At 38.2% G+C, this 23,841-nt stretch overlaps 2 protein-coding genes across 5 annotated transcripts; both read left to right on the top strand.

Annotated features, from left to right (window-relative positions):
- The first annotated feature begins 8,544 nt into the window (after positions 1–8,544).
- Positions 8,545–18,494, top strand: LOC130431323 (cytosolic 5'-nucleotidase 1A-like). 3 transcript variants are annotated; one of them, XM_056760286.1, is made up of 6 exons: positions 8,545–13,523; positions 16,007–16,096; positions 16,742–16,841; positions 17,025–17,150; positions 17,480–17,661; positions 17,753–18,494. In XM_056760286.1, the coding sequence occupies exons 2-6, from the start codon at positions 16,007–16,009 to the stop codon at positions 18,059–18,061; spliced, it is 807 nt and encodes a 268-aa protein (XP_056616264.1). In that variant the 5' UTR covers positions 8,545–13,523; the 3' UTR covers positions 18,062–18,494. The 3 variants fall into 3 exon arrangements, with proteins under 3 accessions (XP_056616264.1, XP_056616263.1, XP_056616262.1); XM_056760285.1 differs by having other exon boundaries at positions 8,548–13,510; XM_056760284.1 differs by lacking the exon at positions 8,545–13,523 and adding an exon at positions 13,532–15,534.
- A 123-nt stretch (positions 18,495–18,617) lies between these two features.
- On the top strand, positions 18,618–23,824 carry nt5c1ba (5'-nucleotidase, cytosolic IB a). Of its 2 annotated transcripts, none has more exons than XM_056760282.1 (6): positions 18,618–21,052; positions 21,191–21,358; positions 21,766–21,895; positions 22,100–22,222; positions 22,316–22,500; positions 22,621–23,824. In XM_056760282.1, exons 1-6 carry the CDS (start codon positions 20,930–20,932, stop codon positions 22,984–22,986), a joined length of 1,095 nt encoding a protein of 364 aa, XP_056616260.1. In that variant the 5' UTR covers positions 18,618–20,929; the 3' UTR covers positions 22,987–23,824. The 2 variants fall into 2 exon arrangements, with proteins under 2 accessions (XP_056616260.1, XP_056616259.1); XM_056760281.1 differs by having other exon boundaries at positions 21,766–21,916.
- The last annotated feature ends 17 nt before the right edge of the window (positions 23,825–23,841 follow it).

Here is a 23,841-nt window from a genome sequence, read left to right as displayed (position 1 = left end):
ATATATCCGCATACAAACGCAAAATATTTTGAGTACAGTCATGTGATCCATGACAAGTGGACCCAACATATAGCGCCAAAACTAGCTGAGTAATCATGCAAGTCCTGACAAAAAGCATACTTTTAGATAACCAGAAAAAAGTACATAGATTTATATATATATATATATATATATAAAACTGCATTAGAGGTGAAAAAAATTGTAGCCTGGACCGTATATGGAAAGGTTCAAATATGATTTATCATATTGTGTCTACACAAAAAGCTTGCGATTCTGGTGCTTAGCTTAACAAAAAAGACTTTTATTGGCAAGCTGATACTGTGCTGATAATCTAGTTTGATTTACACCGCCTATATTAAGTTTAACACATTCGGGTGGGAGGGGTGAATAAATCTCAGTTTCAGGAACAAGTGTTTGCTATTAGCAACAGTTCTTTGATTAGAACCCTTAAATAGCTTAATGGCATCTGCCCTAGCACAGATGCCAAACTCAAAGTACAAAAGAAGCCTCACAATTAAATTTGAAGGGAGAACAGAAAGGTCTGATATGAACCTCTCCTTGCTGGTAAGTTTAATTTAGATATTAAACCAAATATTACTCTCTTTCATTATCCCAAAGTGACTCCATCAATTAATTTGGTAAAAGCAAAATATAATTAAAAAAGACAAGAACGCAGTTACATCTTGTGCGAGGCGCTCCAGCTGATGAGCGTCTCATGGGACAGATGGGTACTTACAGCTCCAGCTTTAGGATTTGGAAACCCCTCACAAGCAACTCGAATAACTGAAGGCTTTCTTTACGCTCAAAACTTGTCCAATTGGCAAAAGAAAAGACGGAACAAATATGGAGGAAAGGAGACCATGTGTGTTTGATACAGATGTAATCTGTTAGGTCCCGTTTTTTTGTCTGTGCGTTAATAGGAGGAAATAGCGTCTCTTATTAGAGTTTTGACCCTCGGAGGGTTGGATCGCTCTTACTGTTTGGTTTTTGCTATAGTGACACTTGTTTGAGGCAGTAACTCAAAGGCAATGCCGTCAGTGCAAACGCACCTTGGTGTGGTCTGCAGCTGGTGACCTCCCAGTCTCCGCATCAGGGAGGCGGAAGGAATCAAACAACTCAGCATCGAGGCGCAACACAGCTGTGTGTGTGTGTGTGTGTGTGTGTGTGTGCAGCACATTCCTGTTATTTAATTTCTTTACTCTCAGTTCTTTGGCTGAAAAATTACACTTGCTGTAGTAAATAATGGAATTCAGAATCTAAGAATGCAAATGATACCAAACAAAAAATAGAAAATGAGAAATGGCAAAAAAAAGTGAAAAGGCGATATAAAGTTTGAAACCAAACCAATAAAGCTGATTAAAGAAAATACGACCAAAAATACGAAATAAAAATTCTACAAATGAAGTCCGGTCATATATGAAAATAGCTGTCCATCCCTTATCCCTACAGTAAAAAAATCTGAAGGAACAAAAAAATCCTTGTATGCTTCTTTTAATAGTTTTGTCCAGAGCCAAATACATATGCCATTTTAAATAACTCCTTAAAATTATTAGATATCTAGACAACAATCCAATGGAATGCAGAATAATAATACATTTAAGTCAAAAACGAAATACCTGAAATGGCCTTCACATGCCAGAAAGTGTGTGTAGTTGTTTCTCAAGACATCATTGTCCTGCTGGAAACTGAACATGACATCACGAGATGAAAACATTTTCATCCTTGCTTCCCTATCTATCCATGCTTTCTCTTTCAACTTTAAATATTTTCTCCTCTTTCCTCTCTCTCTTGTTATCGTTCATCAAACAAGCTACAACAACAAAAAGTGGTGCACTCTGTCTGAACTGGGTCTCAATCAGACACATGAACATAAACTACGCCATCGGTGTTAAAGGTCAACTTTCAACCCCACATTACCGTCTCAAAATGGCCGACCTCTGCCTGGCCCCTTTACCTTTAATCATAACCACAGGGAAAACTATTACACGACTTTCTGCTCAGAAACATCCCTAATATGTCCGTAATTGTGTGAAACAGTTCAAATAGGCCGATGGGTTTGTAAAAGAATGGAATGTGGTTTATTTTCATCACGGAGAACATTTGCTCAATTCTGCGGCTTTAGAAGTGCACCCAAAAATAAAATTTGGTTGTCATTTACTCAACCTCTTCTCATCTTAAACGTGAATGACTTTCTTTCTTCCGTAGAATTCAAAAGAAGATTTTTGAAGAATGCTGCATTGGTTTTGTGTCCATACAATAGAAGTATATGGGGTCCAGTGCTGTTAAGTTAGCAACAAAATGTCTTCTTTGGTGTTCTGCAGAAGAAAGAAAGTCATACAAGTTTAAACGACAAGAGGGGGAGTAAATGATGATGTTTGGGTGAACTATCACTTTAATAACAAAGCTCTCTCTGTATCATTCTTACTAAGAAATGGGACTCCCAAAATTAAAGTTTGCTATTATTTACCCACATGGAATTTCAACTCTCTTCGGCTTGCTTCTGTTGAATTAAAATGTGTATATTTTTAATAAACACAAAAAACAGCAGTAGACGTGTCCCAGATGAGTACTTTTGAAGTTATATTTTAGTTTTGTGCAAGAAACAGAAATTAACTGTGTCTTTCACCTCAATGTTTCGGAGCTATGATTTATTATTTTCAAAAGTCGCATTTAAGAAAGTAACCAATATATTAACAGGCCCAGCATGAAGGTAGCAATGATTATTTGGCAGTGGCCCCCGCTGTCTGTGTGTGTATGGTGTTTAGTGCTCCTACAGGACCCCACGACTCTTAAACATATTTCAAAGGGATTTAGAGACCCGATAACAACACTTTGACATGTTACACTGAAAACCAAATAAGAAATCTGACGCAGTGGCTTGTGAATGCTGTTGTTTTAACTGCGCATTCCACCTCTGTGTTTTCAGAGCAAACATCTTTACAGGTTCTTAAGCTATTTAGGTGGGAAAAAGGAAAATACATTATACGCTGGGTTTGTTCGAATGCCATTTTGCTGAGTTGTACTGCCCTGTGCACAGAAAATCTGACTGCTTCTGAAGAACTTTCCAGAAACCCGGGGCCCCCGCATAGAAAGGCGCACCGTCCAAATTGATCCCGTCGTTGCTAAAACAAGTGTGATTTATCATGTTAAACGTTTCCATTTTAAACCCGGTGGTCTTGTGGATGCCTTGGTTGTCTTGGCGATGGTGGCCATACCGTGTCACATCTTCGCTCATCATTTAAAAAAAGCAACACCTCCGGAAATGCAGGAAGGAAACAGTGAATGTGTGCGAGATGTCTGGGCAGTAAAACCCCTCTGCAGTGGGCCAGAAGAACCATCTGCATCAGATCAAAGCCAGATCCTGTGTGTTCTTCTCCGCTCGGCCTCTAAACCTGGCATACAAACACACCAACCACCAGACAGACGCGAGCGTTTTTAAAAACCCTCGATGCATGCGTGCAATGCGGATTGGATGACAAAAAGCGTGTTTGTACGGACACCGGAAAAGATGGACCGGAGCGGTAAACGAATCCTGCAGTCTGAGGTTTAGAAGATTTAGATTCTCCTAAACAGGTGTGCGGGTGGACGGTCTGCGTTTCGACCGTTTACAGCACACTTTCACGAGCGAGACGCTTTGATTAAGACGGGTATGCTTCACTGGACGGTGCTGCGTAATGTCCGGCTTTATCAAACAATGACTTCCTCACAATTCTGTATTTGGGCATACGCAGCATTTTACGGACGACCTGCTAACTTGTTTTTCAAAGTCATGCTGCCACACACACCCATAAATTTCAAGGTAATGCAGAAGAGGTAACTGAATAAGGTTGTATAAACACATTTTTTACTCTCAACGGTAAGTTTTTCGGTTTAATTAACTTTCCATTACACAGGGCCGAGAGAAACTATGGAAACTGAGATCGGGCCTGATAATTTCAGGGTGGCAACAACAAGAGCGAGCAGATAGAGATCTGTCCACGGCTTTTCGCCGTGAATTTTGCACACTGCCGGGTGGGATTTCCTTTCATTGGGAACAAGCAAGCACGAAACCATGACTAATCATAAAATGTCTCGAAACTGCAGCAGCAATAACTCGAAATCTGGTTATGAGGAAACAGCAGACGCCAGAGCGGTTATGGTACATTTTTATCCAGTTTAGATTAAAGGTATGGTTCACCAACCACCCAATGCAGGAATAATTGTGAAATTCATGAGTTTTGAGTTGATGGCTACAGGGAGACCCCACACAAGTCACAGAATGCCTTATTATGTATAATTGACACATTCTCCTCTAGGGGGCAGTACTGTAAAGTTTCATTGTAGTTTTCTTGCTGTAGGCTTCCGTTCCATTCTTTTCCTATTAATCCTATAACCTTTAAAGAGCTTTTGAAGAAAGAACAGACAAGAAAACAGGATACCACAGGCCATGTCCTCCATCTCTCGCCATTCTGTCCAGCAGATGAGGGGAAAGAGAGAAAAACAGGAGGGTGAGCTAAATTCTCCCATGCTGTAATTTGAGCAATGAACAGATACCAGATTTATAATCACCCTGCAAAAAACAATACAGAGCTCAGGTCTTTGATCACACAGTTCACAAATGGTTTCCTACTGTGGATCTGCCAGAATATGAGGTATTCTGAACAACAATTTCCTGATAGATGATGGATGAACAGATGAATAGATGGATTTACAAAAATTGTATCTGCTAAACAAGCTATGTGGTTAAACTCTGTTTCTGTATCTTCACTTGACCAACACATAAGCACAGTCTTAACCCAGGGTCCCAGAATCTGGTCGTTTTAGACTCAGAGCCATTAAATCATGTACTTCATTCCTCTAAAGGTTTGGCAAGCGGAATGACATGGAACGTGAATGAGCATTTGTCTGGGTCAAACGAACGGGTCCGGCTCCAAGTAAAACAAATGCACGGCAAGGTGAATCTACTCACAGCATTATAGAAGGGGAAAAATCTGTCTGCATATTTCACCCCACAAATCCGCTGAGCCTGGGCATCTAACCAAGGATCACATGGCACACTGCACCAGGTTTGGGCACGGCAGGGCTCCAAAATGACCCCATCACAGGGGTTTAAATGTGTTACCTAATACAAACATTTGCTTTATTGTTTAGTTATTCTTGACCAAACATGAAACATAAAGACTACTATCAATTCATGTAAATGGTTTTCCCTAATACCGCAACCGAGCCCGTATGCAAATACGACATAACCCAACCAAGCCAATGGCATGGATTTGATCCGGGGCATCCAAAGGAAAATCCTTTAATGAAAATCTGAGGTAAACTGCACTGCACTACATCATCCTGTCAATTACATAATTCAACCACAGAAACCACCACCAACGTTGCATTTGCTCCATTCCACCGTTTTCTCTGAAAAAGTGACACATTGGTCAGACGTCAGACATAAAAATAAATGGTGTGGTCACGTTTAATCAATTAGATCTCATAAAAGCCTATGATAGGTGCTCTGGGCCTGTCAAAGGCCGCGGGGTTAAGAGAAGCAAAACCCAATAGGAAAACCCCAAGTCTCACGGCCTGCCAGCACAAGGACATGATTATGGAAGGTTTGGTTACCATTTGGCTCGTCTTGCGCTTTCATCAACTGAACTTGTCAATTCTCTCTCTTCTACTCTATCTCACACTTTCCACTGGAATTTCCATTTGCTAATCTGACACATTACTAGAGATTCCTGCGCCCGACCGCCCGTATTACCCCCACCCTCGCGCTTCGAGTGAAGCTCTTGCAGATGTAGCGGCACATTTTCAATCAATGTAATGCTAAGGTGCTTTTACGGAACTTAGTAACTGAGCACACTGTGTTTGCTGGAGGGATAAATATATACAGTTAAGCTTTAGCTGTATTTGTAATGTTTCAGCTGCAGTTTTATGAAGCTGACAGGGTGAGCGCTGTGTGAGAAGGGGTCATCTTAAACAGGAAATGCTGGTGCGTGGCAGCTGTACCTGACAGATGACTCACCGAACATTAAACTGCGTTAGGGGGGAAAAGGGTTACTTCTGTTTGTCCGACTTTGCTCGTTGTTATGAAAGATCTTTCTGCCAGTATGATATTTGTATATGTTGGTTGACTGTATACCCAAATGAAAGCTATATGTTTGAAAAACGCACAGTAATAATGGCACTAGAATTTGCAAACGTAAACGGGAGATAGTCACTGTTTGTAAAACAAGCCTACGGTTAAAATCACCAATTTATTTTTTATTCTGTATATCTATCGGTAACTTGTTCTGGGGTTCCAAGACTCAGTTCTTTTTCTCTTAAAAATACTCAAAAAACGCAAGAAAAAATATAAGTCCCTAGCCCGAAGTATTATGAGGTAAAACCACACAATCCTTTGAACTATCAATGCCCCCCACCCCTAATCCTCTATGAAGGATGAAAGTAGCGTGTTTTTAAACATTTGAGGTATGTATGTCATTTCTGTTGCGAGCGTGCTGTGGTTTGGGTTTGTGGGCTGACAAGGTCTCCACGTGTCTTCTGTATGACTGAATGTTTAGTTTGGTTCGTACACATCCTCGAAACATCTACTTCAGTGTTTCCTGTCTCAAATATAAGCCAGGTGCCGTGCCAGAGCAGGAGAGCACAACACCCTGCACTCATTCACCAACATTACCACCTCCCATGTTTCTGTCTGCTTACACACACACACACAGCTGCAGATGGGACAGGGGGTGGGAGCTTTAAGATAAAACATTTTAGTGTTTATTATGAGAGGAGAGCTGGAAAGAGGGAAGAGACGAGAGGGCAAGATAAAACGGAGAGAACTAATGAAGATGAAGACAACATCAGAGTTTTTTTTGTGTGTGTCTGCTGAAGACCAATCAGAAGGCATAAACTGTGAAGTGTCTGTCGAGAGACAGATGGTGTAAAACAATGTCTTATTTCTTACCTCTGACCTCTAAACTTCAGCCGTACCGTAGTGACGTGAATCTCTATTATAACACTCCTGTACTCAATTGAGCTTCTGACCTCAGCAGATCTGTGATCTCTCAACACACACATGTATCTTTACACACACTCGCAAAATAATAAAAGCAATAATTCATCTCACTCCATAACCAAATAGCATTGTGATGACGTACAGGTTAATCTTGATCAACAGGGCTCAGAGCAAGTGCTTACAGAGGAAATGATGTTCTGAAGTTGATATGCCTTCTAACAACTCCCAGACATCTTACAAAACCCAGATTCCTAGACTTCAATTAAACACTTATGTTTAATAAGTGTTGGTTTCTAAACAGTTCCAATCAGCATTTCTGATCCTCAGCATGCACTACCGGTCAAAAGTTTAGGATCACTTGCTTAATCTTTATTCAATTCAAGTTTATTTATATAGCGCTTTTCACAATGTGTATTGTTTCAAAGCAGCTTTACAGGGGCAAACAAGAAAAACAGAAAAGTTAAAACACAGCACAGTGCATGGTATTTATACAACGAGTAAGTTCATTCTAATAAATAACATCTAATTTCTAAATAAATAAATGAATGAATGCAGTCTCCCGGTGAGCAGGCCAACACTGCCCTGCTGTGGCGAGGAACCCAAACTCCAATGATTGATTAATGGAGAAAAAAACCTCGGGAGAAACCAGGCTCAACCGGGAGGGCCAGATCCCCTCTGACGTGTCATAGCTGCACTCAGACTGGTGACATGTGATTTTAGTTTAGCATTTAATACCAAATATTGTAACTTCAGCATTAATAAGACAAATAGTCCGTCTTTGCTCTTGGTTGGGGATGTAGTGGTCTGAGCTGGGATGGTCCGATGGTCATATTTCTCTTGGCAGCTGGTGGAATTGCCTTAGATGGAGCTGGGATGGTCAGTCAGTCTGCAGCTGTATCTGGTGTAATCTCAAATTGGGGATGGGCATCTGTCGGTCGTCTGGACATGGTGGAACTTCTTCCTACCTCGGGATGGGCATCTGTCGGTCGTCTGGACATGGTGGAACTTCTTCCTACCTCGGGATGGGCATCCCGAGGCAGAGGCGGAAAGAGAATAAAGAGAATAATTAGCGTTTATTAATATTTTTGTAATTGTAAGCCCTTCAAAACCTTTGAAAAACACAATTGTAAATGTGGGAATTATGTTGCGACTAAAAGCATTCACAATCAATAAAGGCTGTTTTATTTAAGCATCTTCAAAGTAAAACCCTTCAAAGTAGTCACCCTTTTTTCTAAGAATTTGCAAAATCGTACAGTTGGCATTTTATCATCAAGCTTCTTAAACAGTATTAAAGGGATTTCCATGCTGGACTCTTATTGGCGGCTTTCTTATCATTATTTCATCCAAGTAATCCTTTTCAATAATATTTTTAATAAATATATCCTAAAAATAAAAAATTATATTAACATTTACTCACCGGCTTGTCATTTTAAACCTGTATGACTTTCATTCTTCTGCAGAACACAAAAGATATTCTGAAGAATTTTGGTATCCGAACAATGGCTGTACCCACTGTCTTGCATTGGTTTTGTGTCCGTGTACTTTAGATGTGAATGGGTACCACCGTTGTTTGGTTACCAACATTCTTCCAAATATTTTGTGTTCTGCATAAGAAAGTCATACGGGTATAAAATGACTAGAGGGTGATTATGACAGAATTTTCATTTTGGGGTAAACTATCCCTTTAATATGTTGGCATAATTATATTTGTCTACAAAAGTAATTTCAAACATTGAAACATACAATATCAGGTTAAAAGATTGTGTCAAGTGATCCTCAATATTTGTAGTTTTCCTCTATCTCACCAACCTTGGGTTCAATTCTCAGGGAACACTGATAAAATGTATAGGAATGCACTGTAAAACTGTGCAAATTAACTAAGATTAGCTATTAACTTGAACATTTAGTTCTGAAAAAACACGTGAATATAAAGTAGAGAAATATTAAGGCTATGTTAGTAACTGCATAGCATTTACATTTACATTTAGTCATTTGGCAGACGCTTTTATCCAAAGCGACTTACAGTGCACTTATTACAGACATTAGAGATAGCAAAATCTCTAATGTCTAGTTTAAAGTATTATATAATTATTTTCCCTGATAAACCCCATAGATTTGCTGCTTTACCACTAAAACTAGTACTAACCAGCACTAACTAACATAAAACGGTCTAAACCATCACTGAAATTCAAAATCTGTGTCCTCAGATCTTTTCTCATCATACAGCATTTGCCACACTAGAACAAATGTAGAGTTTGTCGTCCTCCTGTGGCTAAAGGTATGAATTAGCAGCTTACATAGTTCAAGTACAACTGACACTGATAATAATGGCTTTTCTAATAGAGTTTGATAAGAATAGACCTGCTTGTTAAATCAATGTTTATTGGCACAATCCAGCCAGTATAAAAATACAACATTTTCCAACAAAATCTGAGAATAAGCACAGGTCTATACTTTAGTTATAGTTCCATGATTTGCCAGCAAGCGTTGTTTTACAGGGTCGTGAGGGGCATGAATGTTTCCCCTCTTACTTGCGCAGCTACTCCGATCACTTACATCACTGTTTTGGCTGCGACTTGTACAGTATGGGATCATGGGATGGCAAAATGTTGGCTACATCAAGCCTTGTTAAATTCATCCGCTCTGTCTCTGTGTCATTATTCAACACAAACAATTAGAGTAAAGCACACCACACTTGTTACCTCAAGCCCTGCAGCCAGAGAGTAGAAATAAACAGATGAATTCTGGACTGTTTGGACTGAAATAAGATGAGCAAGAATCATAGCTGCTGCATAAAATACCTCAGCGCTACTCTGCTTGGATCATCTATCAAACCAACTAAAGCTGGGAAAATAAAGGGATGTTGATGTTGGAAAGAGAGAGAGAACGAGCGAGAGAGAAAGCTGAGTGTGCAGGTGTAGCATTATGTCAGAGATAAAGAAAAATGAGGAAAGCAGACATGTGATAGAGAAGAGTTTTTTTTCTAAATATTACTCGTTCACATTTTTTTCACAGTCTTCTAGTTAAATCCACATAAGCACAAAGCAATTTCTCCGCATCTGATGATTAAACATTGCAATCCTTTCGCTTTTTACTATAGAATGCAACAGTTGGCAGTTTAGGAAATATACTGACCAATTACACTGTTCTAACATTAATTGTATAACTGATTTATATAATAAAAAAGATAATTGATCTAATCTGTGAGATTTTAAGAATTCATCTGCTGTTTCAGGGTAGTTTACAATATACATTGTTTTGGTGTTAGCCTATCTAGTAAAACTGCTTGACCATCAAAGTCTTGCTAGATAAAAGGTCTGACGGGAACATTCCATGCTGGGGACCAACACCAACAACACAACATCTGTTAATCACCAAATCTTGTCTTTTCAGCGGGGTTACTTCTGACACAGTAGTTCTTTACATCAATCACAGGCTTCTGTGATAAAAAGGGGGGTGGAAATAAGTACGGTTTCAGCGGCAACAACATAAACAAACATTACATGGCCCACACTTAAATTCCGCTAGACCTCGGCAAAGACTGTTGAGTAGTTTTAATTCAATTTAGTACAATTATTATACAATTAAACATGAATATAAATTAATGTTAATATAAATTAAATATAAAATGAATTGTTATATTATAGTCACCCCCGTGACCCGAGGTAGTTCGGATAAGCGGTAGAAAATGGAATGGAATATTATAGTCACCATAGCCAGACCGATAACCAAATACAGACTGGAAGTTATCATCAGGCCGGGCGTGTGTCCCATGAAACACTCAATACTCCAAATCTAGCTAGTATGTAGTATATATAGCTACAGATTTTACTAGGCTGCATTTCGGCAGCTCACATTTGAGCATTCTAGTATAAAAACATTCAATAGCAGTTTTACAGTCTCAGTGGACATGAAAGACATGAGGATGGAATGTTAACAGGGTCACTGTTGTTCGTCATCTGTACTGAGCTTACACCTGTCAAGCGATCCCTCTGGACTGAAATCAGCTCCCAGTTGTCTATATGATTATATTTGTCAGGACGTAAACTGAAAAGCTCTGATACCAGACCAGCATTCTTCAACATGAGAAGTTACATAGAAGCACAAAACTGTGAGCAGAAGTGAGGAGAGGGTTAGCAAACCACCAAACACCATCATTAATCACAGCTCAGCTCCGGCCAGAGTCACTGACAGTCCATGACCGTTTCAGTCAGGCAAGGCATTTGTTAGCTCCACTAAAGCTGCTTTTTATTAGCTACGTGACAAACCGACTTCTAACTGTTTAGAATTTTTTAACGTTCTTCACACTCATGGGAGAAGATTAGGGGATCGTGGGAATTATGCAGATTTTAAATGATCAGTTTAGTTGAATTTTAATGCTGAATAAATAATCAATGTGTTTGTTCTAATAAATTGAGGTGGAAGACATTACATAGCTTTTTTTCATAAATTCTGATGCAGTCCAGCTACGTGCTCGGAATATGATCTCACAGGGATTTGGATGAGATTTAGAAATCTGACCATCCTAAACACTGCAAAAATAAAGATTTTTTTGGCAAATAACAACAACTTCTATGGCTCATTTGGTTGATACGTGTTTTGAATTATACTCATTCTGAGAAGGTCCGAGTTTGAATTTTGCATGAACTTTCTATCAACCACACTTTGCTCTGGACTTTAAATAAAAAGTTAAATAAAAAAAACATTCAGAGAGAAAGAACGACATGTTCCATAGTTTTAGGCTCACAACCATCCTACAAAGTAAATATTAAAACACCACTCCACCTGCCATACTCTGTGAAAATCATGTTCCCTCTTTACAAAAACAAAGACTTTTCTCAGCCTCATTTTTACAGTAGGTAAGAGCAATTTGAAGAACAGCTTTTCTCTCTCTGCATCTACTAGAAGAAACCTTCATTTCTTTGGCCTTAGTCACAAGTTAAATAAACAGCAGTTGCTGGCTGCGGCACAGAGGGTGTTATGTAGCGGGAAAGAGAATCAGGACTGATGACAGATATCTGCCCCCATTCACATGTAAGAGAACCCCAGGTGTGCCTCTGTGTGCTTGTGTGTGTGAAGTGAGAGCTGCCCCTTAGGATTATGGGTAATTACACCATCTATCTGAGTCAAAGCATTCTCTCATTTTTATCGGAGTAAAGCTTGAATTCCCTCTATTCACACACACATACAGACATGTACACGATCACAAAAACCAATGATGCAAAGCAGTCTATTTACATGTTATGAAGATAATAACCAGACTTTCTTGCATGGCTTATTAACACTTCATAAACGAAAAATACACACCTTTACCTGCAAAACGTGCTATAGAAATGTGTGTTGCATTGTTTTTTTCTGGTTGGTAAGGTATTAAACACAGATATAAGGCATCTGTGTGCAAGATCTAAGCAAGACCAACGCTCGAACCAACGGTAAAGTATGCCAATAATTTGTGTGTTGTTAATGTAAAATATTTTAAATAAAAACATCCACAATCTATTTTTTATTAGATATTATTTATTAGAATGATCTTGCTTGTTCTATAAACACCATGCACTGTGCTGTGTTTCATCTTTCTGTGTTTTTCTTATTTTCTCCTGTAAAACTGCTTTGTAACAATGCACATTGTAAAAAGCGCTATATAAATATATTGAATTGAATTAAATCCACAGGGAAAAACTCCAACAAACATCCACGTAACAAAAGATAATCCATGAGAATCTAACAAGGCAAAAACATCCACGTAACAAGGGGGTCGGAACTAGAAACACAAAGTAACAACTACACCTGACAAAGACTACAAGATTGGTGTGCATATAAATAGTGTCCGTGTAATGGGTGACAGATGAGGGTACAATCAAAGATGGCTGCCGAGGTGTGATGCATGATGGGAAATGAAGTCCAAGGGGTCAATAGTCCGGTTAAAGTGAACAGGTAACGTTGGGGAAGAGCGCAGGTGCGGAGGGCGTGGTCGGAGACAGTTGAGCGTTCGTTACTCCGGTGGCAGTTCACCACCGTCATGGGACTTTACCACCGCTGTGGTGCATTTGTCATGGGCACCGTCACTGTAATATTCTGTTTTGTTGTGTTTTTGTCTTCTGTTTCTGATGTCCTTAGTTGTTAATAAGTCGCTCACTTTTACTCTTTACAAGAGTATTTATGCTTGTCTGTTTCTTTAGTTCATTGTCTGGTTTTGTTTTAGTAACGTCTTGGTTTGTTCCTGTCTTGCTCCTATTTGGATTTTATGTTCGTGGATTTATTAAAGCAACTCTTTTGAATACTGCTCTGGAGTTTCATGCAACTCACCGCACCCGCAGCACGTGACAGTCACGGCCCTATTACAGTACATATGTGGAATATCTTGTTGGTTTAGTCTCAACAAACAAATAAATAAATGCCATTCGTTTAAAGGTAGGATATGAAAAGCTTTCACTCCATTCCCGAATGCAAATAATTTAAACAAATTCAAAACCAATTGTGAACCATTGTTTGCTGCCATTGAACACAAAGACTTAAAGGAACACGTTTGAGGTGAGGTTCAGAGGTGAGCTTTCTCATATCTTTCTCATATATTCAAAACATCATTATAAAGTAACTGAAACTGCTCAAATTTTGCTGTTGTAACAACTATTTAAAATATCCTGACCATCCTAAAAGCTTGCCACGTTGAGTATTTTTTGACCAATCCTTTGTTGTCAATACAGACACTAAGACAACAGTGAACTTATCTAAAGTAAATGTATGTCTCTGTTAACGTCAGAGCTCCTTTTTATAAATCAAGTTGTGGTGTATTGTATAAAGTTTTAATATATTTGATGCAACATTATTAATCAAATGCATAGAAATGAAGGGGGCGTTTTGATGCTTTGTAGGCTACATATAAACATCCTAGTCAGTTCATGTGGTCCTCTTGCATCTCGTACACTAAAAATAGTATTGTCAAAATAGTACTAAATTGATAACAGAAAAATTTAGATTGGTGTCTTAAGATTGCTTTATTCTAACATGATATTTATTACAAGTTACGGTACATATCAGAACAATAATAGCAGTGGAGTACGAATCTCCCAAGATGGCAGCGCAACATAGGGTAAGAGGTCAGCTTCACACTCTTACATGATCAAAGTGACGATTTTTGATTATTTTAGCCTACATATGTAGCCTATAAAGCGCCCTAACTCCCCCTTCATTTCTAATATACATTTGATTAATAATTATGCATCAAATAGATCAAAACTTTTACCTGGTAGTACGAGTACGTCGAGTCACTTTCAACAAATAAGATGCCATGTTAGAGGTCGCATTTTCATTGGCCCGCCACGGAACCCTATACCTGATTGGTTGACTACTTTTGACAGTTTACAATCCCAGAAAACACAAGTGGAACTCTCGAGAGCAGGACAACCAAAGGATGCGTGAACGCACGGCAGGCATTTTGACTACGCAAACACACACTGAGCGACAGCAGAGCAGCGTATAATTGGGAGCGCGCGTTCAGTTGTGTGCATGATCAAAGGAAATCGGCGTGAGAGCGGAGGTTCGCGCGCTCGTATTGCATAAATTCGCTCTCGCTTTGTAATAATGTGCTCGCGACATTTGTCATTAAACTAACGCCATGCACAGGAAGCTTAGGTGTCTGACCGTGCAAGTCTGAGAGTGCAAGTTAATAGGCTGCAGCCAGACCCTTCTCGGTTTATTTGTGTCGATTGCATGTGACGTCACGGGTAGGTGTCGACTGCAAGTGACGCCACAGGAAGTGAAGCTATCTGAGAGTGCAGGTGCAATTCTACAGCCAGATGCTATTGAAATTTTCATTAGTACAGACTCAACACAGGTTGAAAAGATAAACAAAAATCAGTGTTATTGTTATAGTCTCAATAACAAGTTGAATTACCTTTTCACTGAAAAGTAAAGTTTAAGGAAACAAAAGGAAAGCAAAGCGTATGTTTGTTTGATTAACTGTGATCAATAAATACATTTTTCATTCCATTGTAGATTATAGTAAGGGAACACAAGTATGTGTGATTGTACTAAAGCCTACTTCACATTTGCTCTATTGTAATCAAGATATATAGCCAAACACACATGTAGTTTTAGCTTTATGGCTTGATATTGAAATGGTCAATATTACTGACATCACTTTATTATAAATAATTAAATGTCAGTGTTTTTCCGGATGGGTGCCGGATAGCTAATATAGCTGACTTAAATAGACATTTGAAAACAGCAATGTGTTGCAATGCGATTTTGTTTAGTTGTTAAATTACGAGACGCAAACTTAAGCGTCGCTAGCGGACTTCTAAGTTAGTTAACACTTATACTGCGTGGAATGCATATGGCAATCATCCATGCTGTTTTGCAATCTTAGTTCGCTGTTTGTTCCTAAATGGTATTTATTAACACGTTAAGATAAAAGTGCCTTCATAAGACACATCTTAAGTCGGCAGCGCCACTCCTTCCGCCATTCTCCACTTACACGTGACACTGTTTACATCGGTGTGCGCATGACACTCAATGACGCAGCATGTACGCGGTGTAATTTCAAACTTTCAAAGGTAAGTTCATGCATATTCATCATAAATTCCACTAAACCGTGCACTTTCACTACTGTGGTGTGCCGCATAATCGAAAAATGTGCAAAATCGTCGCTTTGGAATAATAAGGTTCTATCTGACATTTTTGTCCAAATATAGTTATTCACATATTTTTATTCTCTTACAATTTATTTACATTAGCCTATGTGATGTTTTTTTCCGTTATGTTGTGAACATTTTGTATATTTGTTTTAGAAAACAAAACTTAGTTTTTTGTTTTAACTGCATGGTCAAAAAGGATGCAAAAACTTTAAAGATCCCTCAAAACTGCTCAAAATGCAGATATAACTTAATTCCAAGGTGAGGACATGTCTATTAACAGAGAAAACATTAGTCAAACATTGTTGTTATATTGTTACCTAAAAACTACATTTGGACTTATCAGTCAATTAAGTTAAGTTCTAGCCCTTCTTTAACCATCTTTACTTTTTAGATGACATCATTCACCATTGCTGTGACATCATGTGCATTATTTAACCAGGAGAGAACAGATATTAAAGGAGTAGCTTTTCCATTTGTCAAGGTAACAGAATTTAAATTATAATGTTATAAATAAGAAGTATAGGTAATGTACAGTAAAACTGGTTAATATCGCAGAACTTTGACAGGGTTTAACACAAAGCGGAAGAGTTTGGTATCAGACTGAAGGGTTTATTTTCCAATAATAAACAGTTGGATGTACATTTATCTCGCCTATGACTACCTGTCCATTTAGCTACAATTGAAAAAAAATTAGGTTTGTGGCTTAATTTCAGATGATGTTGATGGTTTTTCAATAATTGTGTTGCTTTTTGTAGCTGCAAAAACACTTTGGCCATCTCTGATGTTTTTATTTTGCTATAGAAATAAGTTTGTATTGCATATTGTTAAAAGGTCAACCAGAATTAAAGGGATACTTCACCCAATAATGAAAATTCTGTGATCATTTACTCTCCTTGGGAATGATGATGGATTTGGAACAACTCGAAGATGAGTAAATGATGACAGAATTTTCATTTTTGAGAGAAGTATCCCTTTAAATCTACAAGCTTAAACGATAATCTTTAAGTTTAAATTAAATATTTTAAAAAATAATCATAATACAAATCATAAAAGGAAGTGCCTCTGGACCAGCATTGTTTATCTGTTGTTATCTAATGCATTTCTAACAATATTATGGTCATTCTAGGCTATAAATATGGTGAATCAACATATGGATCAGGAAGAAGTCAATGAAGGGCGGTTTAAAATTGTGTTAATAACTAAGAGCTGTCAGGAAAATGTTTATGGTAAGGACTAGAAAAGTCTTTGTGTGATTTTTTTTTCTTTTAATGGCATCAAGAAATAGTTAACCAAAATGAAAACCGACTAAGTTTTTCATCTATTTACTATAACACGTTAATTCTGAAAGATGATCATTGATATCAATACATTTCCAATACTGTTATACTGTTGTAATGGTGTTTGTGCAGGTCTGAAAATTGACCATATCCGTCAGATTACTGCAAAGAAAACACTACTTGAGTATCTTAATGACCTGAAGCCTGTTCTCTACCTATCGACGGACTCAGATAGTGTAAGAGAGGCCATCAAAGCAGGTGAGAGATTAAATGATTTTGCAATTAAATAAAAAAAAAAGATATATTAAAGTAAATTACATTTATGTCACAAAGCTGTGTCATTGAGTTACCTCAATCCATATCAAAGAGGGTCCTTGTCAAACTGCTTCTGTGTATTTCCTATAAACAGATTTTAAGAATTAGCTGCAATAATTTTTTACAGGCGTTAACCCGAACCAACAAAATTGCAAAATGGGAGCTACAGGATAACATCAATCCAATACTGCACTTAGAATGTGTCAATGAAGTCTACCAGCATAATAAAACAACAACAACAAAAAATTGTTAAAAATGCCGAATTTTTTCAGGATATGGAGCAGCCATCATGTTCCAGACCGATTACACTGAGCTCAGTGATGACAAGTTACGTGTGGCCTTTGATGGTGATGGAGTCCTGTTTTCAGATGAATCGGAGAGAGTCTACAAAGAGAGAGGTCTAGATGCTTTCTTGCAAAACGAGGAGGATTTAGAAGACAAAGTTCTGAGAGTGGTAGGCTGTTAGTCTAAAATATTGCATTAGTATTTTGGTTGGTAAATATTATCTTTAAAAATGAATGTTTGTGTGTGGAATTATTTTGCAGGGCCCTCTAGGAGAGTTTGCTAAAGCATTACTCTTCATTCAAAAGAGATTTACAAACATCTGTCCAGTCCGTACCTACTTAGTAACATCTCGCAACGCAGGCAGTCCTGCAATAAGAGGCTTCAAGACTCTACAGGAGCATGGATTGGGCATAGATGAGGCATTCTTTCTCGGTGGTGCTCATAAAGGGCCCATACTAAAAGCTATTAAACCTCACATCTTCTTTGATGACCAACAATCACATGTTGATGGAGCCCTAGAACATGGTGTTGTTGGTGCTTATGTACCTTTTGGGGTATGCAGTAATTAAGAATTAAGCATGATGACTGGTTCTGCTGGTGTGATTTCTATAATGAGGGAAGATACTTTGGTAATCATTTCACTGTTGTGTTTTATGGCTTTATAAGTGCAAGAAACGAAGGCAAAAAAATAGTTGGCATGTTGTCTCTGTCAGGCTCAAACCTCATACCGCCAAAACTTCAACATTTCAGGAAATGGAGCAAAAAACGTATTTTGGTTTAATATTTGCAAAACCCACAGATATAGATGATCAATATTAATTATTTATGAAAAAGTGAAAATCATGAAATATGGATATAAAAGTGTTATGCTTGACAGCAACAATATATAAATGGTCAAATAAAACAATAAATTGATCATAAAGTTTTATAAATGTTTTAGTATTTTACCTTAATTACGCTCTGTACCTTTTTGTTTTCTCATAATAAACATGATGCTTGCTATTCCACGTGTCCAGATGTTGGTAATTCTGAATATGCACAAAAGGAAATAAATAGCTACACTTATATATGATGATTATTTTTCTCAAAATTATCCCCTAAAGGTAAATGTGATCAAGGCTGTGAATATAAATCTGCATTGTTAATCCTCTTGATCTATTTTTTTTAAAGTAACCTTTAATCTGACAATAAAAATTGGGGGAATTCTCACTGTTCATAATTAATTGAACCTTCTTTTAAAAAAGATAACAGCTCTGAGTTTGGAGAGCACTTGACAGGATATCGAGACAATTCCTTTATATATATTCTCTCCACACCCTCCGAGCATCAGAAGCACATAAAATGTGGGTGGGTCCTATGCAAGATCCAACCTTGGCCCCTGCATTACATGACTTCTAAGAGAGAGAGAGTCAGGTTTTGATTTTCATTTTTAACTGTTGATATTTGCTACAATCTATGATTCATTCTATATAAATAATATGGATCTCTAGCAGAAAATTAGGACCAAAATATTTAAGATAAAGCAGTATGCTATACTTAATTTTACACATGGGGTACTTTTTATCTCTGTGTGTGCCAAACCTATCTTTTAAAAGCTAATTTTATAGTTTAGGGTTGATGAAGCTTCTGTCATGGCCATCATGAATAATAGCTGTTACCTTGGCAAAAGAAAGTTTCAAAAGATATTAAATAAAAGGAGCAATGTGCATTAGAGAAAAAAGTATTATTTCATAACGACATCCCCCATATAAAATTCTTATTCTCTAATGTAAGGTTACATTTTTGGTTAACAAAGTGGATTTATTTACAAAGCGTTCCTTGATCATTCCCTAGGCCGGGTATGAATAATTTTGAGCACAACTGTATTATAATTATAACCATAAATCTAAGCAACAGCTTGTTTCAATAATTCTTATTTTACATGAATATGCATATTAAACTATCTTTTAGGTGATGAAATGGGAAGCTATATGTGAATCAAATCCTTGCAACGCGCGGAAACGAGGCTGGTGACGTCCGTGTTTCGTGCTGATGCTGAGGGGTTACGCCGGTTTCACACTGCACGCGTAGGCAGCGCATATTTTTTTTATTCGGCGCAGAAGTTAACAGTGACGTCTGAGCTGTGTGGTCTCAAGTAACTTTCTGCCTGTTACCACAAAAAATAACCGATATGTTTGCTTTCATAGTAGGACTCTAATACTGGAATGCAGAAAGACAGTATTGCTTAAAGGGGGAATTATTTAGCTATTTTTGAGGCTTTGATTATGTTTTTTGGGTGTTTAACAATGGATGTTCATGTTTCTATTGTTCCGCTGTCCCTCTTCTAACAAACCGACTGGATTACTTCCGGTATATATAAAGTCCCTCCTTCCTTGTGTGTGTTTGTGTGTGTGTGTGTGTGTGTGTGTGTGTATGTGAAGATGTCCCACCCATACAATATCAGCGATATTGGGTACTGGGATCGATCCCAGGGGATTGCACATACCCAAGTATAAATGTATAGGTTACTGCAATGTAAGTCGCTTTGGATAAAAGCGTCTACCAAATGTATACATTTAATGTAAATGAACAAGAGTAGGGGTGTTACCCCGCCATCCTGGCCAAATTCGCCCATTCGCCTCTATACATCATGGGCACCTATTCATCCCCATATGTACTAATCGGCTTCGTAACTCTGTCTCCTCTCCACCAATAAGCTGGTGTGGTGGGCGTTCTGGCACATCATGGCTGCCGTAGCGCTTTGAGTACCCAGAAAAGCGCTAAATAAAAGTATTGAATGATTATTATTACTAAAGGACATTGCGTAGGAGTGTTTTAGAGGTATGCACACACATACACACAATATCAGTGTAGCCTATTAAACAGAACAGCTTTTACAGCTGATGTTAAAGTCATGGAAGCTGTTGGTTACGGTTATTTTAAAATTATCTTTATTTTACCAGGATAGTCCCATTGAGATACAAAATCTCTTCTTCCAGGGAGTAAATATTTTGGCGTTAATATATATTTTTTATATAATGATTTGCACTCTTTGTACACCATAATGTTTAATGCACAACCAGGCGCTTATCCACGCGTACGATTATCCAGACATTTATCCGAACGTAAGTTATCCAGACGCTAAGTAAAAAAATCCTTTCAAAGCCGCGCCAACACCGCCACGCACATCGTACGCGGCTCCGACAGGTGACCGTAACGTCTATCTTACCTCTGACGCCTGAATACAATGGGATTTTAGCCAGACGTCGGACTACAGAGTCTCTTGTCGGTTTGATAAGCTTGTGGCAAAAATAGCACAAAGGACATCTCAAAGAGTTTTTTTCCCCTTCGCGCTGCTCCCCCTACGCACAGCTTATGCGTGCGGTGTGAAACGGGCGTTAGTTCAGCTCGCTCAGGGAAGCAAAGACACTCATTCAGCGCTTAACCATAATAAAAATATGAGCAGACATGAACGGGTTCAAAAAGGAGGACAGCCAAACTCCGACAACAGCGATGAAAAAGACTGGGCAGCTGTCAAAGCATTATATGACGATTTGAAAACAACCAAGAAGCCCCGTCCGGTAAGCGATGTTTTCCGGATACTGAAACAAACTGTACGATCTTCCGTGTGGGAATGACAGCGCCCCCAGTAAAGAAAAGCACAAATCGCCTTGTTTTTCCTTTACTGATGTGGTGAATATTTGCCTTTTAATTCACAGCCCAAACCCAGCAACGCAGTAACGATTGCGGTGTCCTCTCGTACGCTGTTTAACATGGTGAAGGAGAGGAAGGTGTTTGAAGATGAGGGGCTGGAAAGGTACGTTATGCATCAGCTGGAGCTCGAGGATCAGCCTTTCACACCGGGGGTCGCTTTCCCTTTCGTAAAGGTAACAGATTTAGCTTTTATAAAACGATGTTCAACTTCAACGTTCACAAAACTGCCTGATCTTAAACCACTACCACCGTCACCACCTGTTAGGAACCTGATGCTATTTTGTAACTCAATACTACACGGTACAGCTCGGTTTACAATCCCTGCTACAAATACTCAAGTGTGTGCATGTACAGTTGTTGACATAACATAGTTTCAAGGTCAACGCATTGCTAGGCAATATACAGTAAATGTATCTCCTTTAGAACTGATTGAATATCTGTTAAACATTGTGATGAAAAATAAATTTGTGCCACCACTAGTTTTCATACAGGGACTGTGAAGGCATTCCACTGTAGGGCAGGTCTCAAACTCAGACCATTGTAATTTATCTTCTATGAAATGTTTGTTTCTCATTGACAGGCACTGATGAATGTAAACGCTCGCTTGCGGGAACTTTACCCAGACAGCGAGGAGTTGTTTGATATTGTTCTTGTGACTAATAACCACGCCCAGGTCGGAGTTCGCCTCATCAACAGCATCAATTACTACGGTATTGACAGACAACATCAAGGTCCATACAATATGGAATTCTGTTCACGGTGACTCAGAGCTACAATCCCTATCCAGTTGAGACTGATATCATTCACTATAATTTAACCTATAAACATCATTTATACTCTGGCTTAACAGAAACACAGTCATCATCAAAATTTGTATATTACGTTAACAAAAAATATTTAAATTCCCTCCATAGATTTAACTATTGAGAGATTTTGCATGACGGGTGGGGAGAGTCCAATTGGTTACCTAAAGGCCTACATGACCAATCTCTACCTGTCTAAAGATTCAAAAAAGGTGCAAGAAGCCATCGAACAAGGTATTTTACATGCGCACGGCATGCATTCTACATTTTCATGCCAGAATCTTTACATTCTGTAAATGAAGCTAAATCCTCCTTACATTATCACAGGAATAGCAGCCGCTACAATGTTCACCTGTGACAATGAGAACGAGCTCAGTGACACACAATTACGTGTTGCCTTCGATGGAGATGCTGTTCTGTTTTCAGATGAGTCTGAGATAATTGTGAAGGAACATGGATTGGACACTTTTTTTGAGCATGAGAAAGAGTTCGAGAACAAACCGCTCGCTCAGGTAGACTAAGTCTGAAAATATAAAAACAGATACTTATGTTAACTAATTATGCAGAGTAAATGAAATTGACTCAATACTTGTTGGTGTTGCTTAATAAGCGTTTATGTTATTGTCCCCTAGGGTCCACTGAAATGCTTCCTGGAGGCACTGGGTAAACTTCAGCGCAAGTTCTATGCGAAAAACCAGCGTATTAACTGCCCAGTCCGCACTTACCTGGTCACAGCTCGAAGCGCTGCAAGTGCTGGAGTCCGTGTTCTGAAGACTTTACGGAGCTGGGGCTTGGAGGTAGATGAGGCCCTCTTTCTGGCTGGTGCTCCTAAGGGACCTCTCCTTATAAAGATCAGGCCTCACATCTTCTTTGACGATCAGATGTTTCATATTGAGGGAGCCCAGGAGCTTGGGACCATCGCCGCCCATGTGCCTTATGGGATTGGACAAAAATACCATAAAGGAAAACGCATAGACATAAGTGATGTAGAAAAATAAGGAAAAGATTTGATGGCAAAAGTTTACATCTCATCTCTTTACAGTATATATCTAAACATTCAGAGTCAGTTGTTTATCTTATATCTAAAATACCTCAAATATACCTATAAATGTTGACTTTTATTAATAATTAATTTGAGATCCTAGAAAGTACATTTTATTTTTACCTTTTAATTGTATTTTAAACCTTTAGAGACGGTTAAATGTGTCTTCCTAGATTGCGTTTTAATCCTTAACATTATCATAATGTATCAGGAACCCATAATATGCATTTAATTCACATACCAGGTGGATTAGCCAGATTATGAACAATACTAATCTTTCAGAACTGTGAGGTTATTAAACTACATGCAGCCTTCGTTTTTAAGAAATTGAGATATTTTTAACTTCTTTAATCAAGTTTGCTGTACAATACTTATTTAAATCTATTAATTAACTCAGGTAAAGAACAGTTTTGTGTATATGCTGTATAATTATATAGTTTTTATAAATCTTATTATTGTTATATATAGCTATAATAAATTATTTTATTGTATAGTTTAAGACTTCACTGCTCAATGCACTTATTTTGTTTGTAGCATGTGCACTGCTGAATTTGTGACCCTTGTGTGGCCTACCAGACTTCCCCACAGACCTTGCAACATGACCCCTGTGTAAATGCTGAAATAGTGATAAATGTAAAGAATTACATAGCATGTATAACTTCTAAGACATTTTAGACAAAAACGTTTAATTGACCTTATGCTGTGAAATATTGCTTCAGTATTTTCACATTTGTTTCGTCTGCACAACTTTCAAATGTCTTGCAATAAACACTAGATTGATTCTTGACAATAAACCTTGCCTAATGATTTA

Source organism: Triplophysa dalaica, chromosome 11 (genome assembly GCF_015846415.1).
Source record: "Triplophysa dalaica isolate WHDGS20190420 chromosome 11, ASM1584641v1, whole genome shotgun sequence".
NCBI classification, from domain to species: domain Eukaryota; kingdom Metazoa; phylum Chordata; class Actinopteri; order Cypriniformes; family Nemacheilidae; genus Triplophysa; species Triplophysa dalaica.
The sequence above is the reverse complement of the archived record's forward strand: the minus strand, read 5'-3'. Positions and strand labels throughout refer to the sequence as shown.

What these genes read in the sequence shown, in the direction of transcription:
- nt5c1ba (XM_056760281.1), top strand. Translation starts at nt 20,930, where the DNA reads ATGAGCAGACATGAACGGGTTCAAAAAGGAGGACAGCCAAACTCCGAC. An exon ending in CAACCAAGAAGCCCCGTCCG is followed by an intron (nt 21,053 to 21,190) that starts GTAAGCGATGTT and finishes TTTAATTCACAG; the next exon opens with CCCAAACCCAGCAACGCAGT. An exon ending in TCGCTTTCCCTTTCGTAAAG is followed by an intron (nt 21,359 to 21,765) that starts GTAACAGATTTA and finishes TCTCATTGACAG; the next exon opens with GCACTGATGAATGTAAACGC.
- LOC130431323 (XM_056760284.1), top strand. Translation starts at nt 15,484, where the DNA reads ATGACACTCAATGACGCAGCATGTACGCGGTGTAATTTCAAACTTTCA. An exon ending in CTGTCAGGAAAATGTTTATG is followed by an intron (nt 16,842 to 17,024) that starts GTAAGGACTAGA and finishes GTGTTTGTGCAG; the next exon opens with GTCTGAAAATTGACCATATC. An exon ending in AAGACAAAGTTCTGAGAGTG is followed by an intron (nt 17,662 to 17,752) that starts GTAGGCTGTTAG and finishes ATTATTTTGCAG; the next exon opens with GGCCCTCTAGGAGAGTTTGC.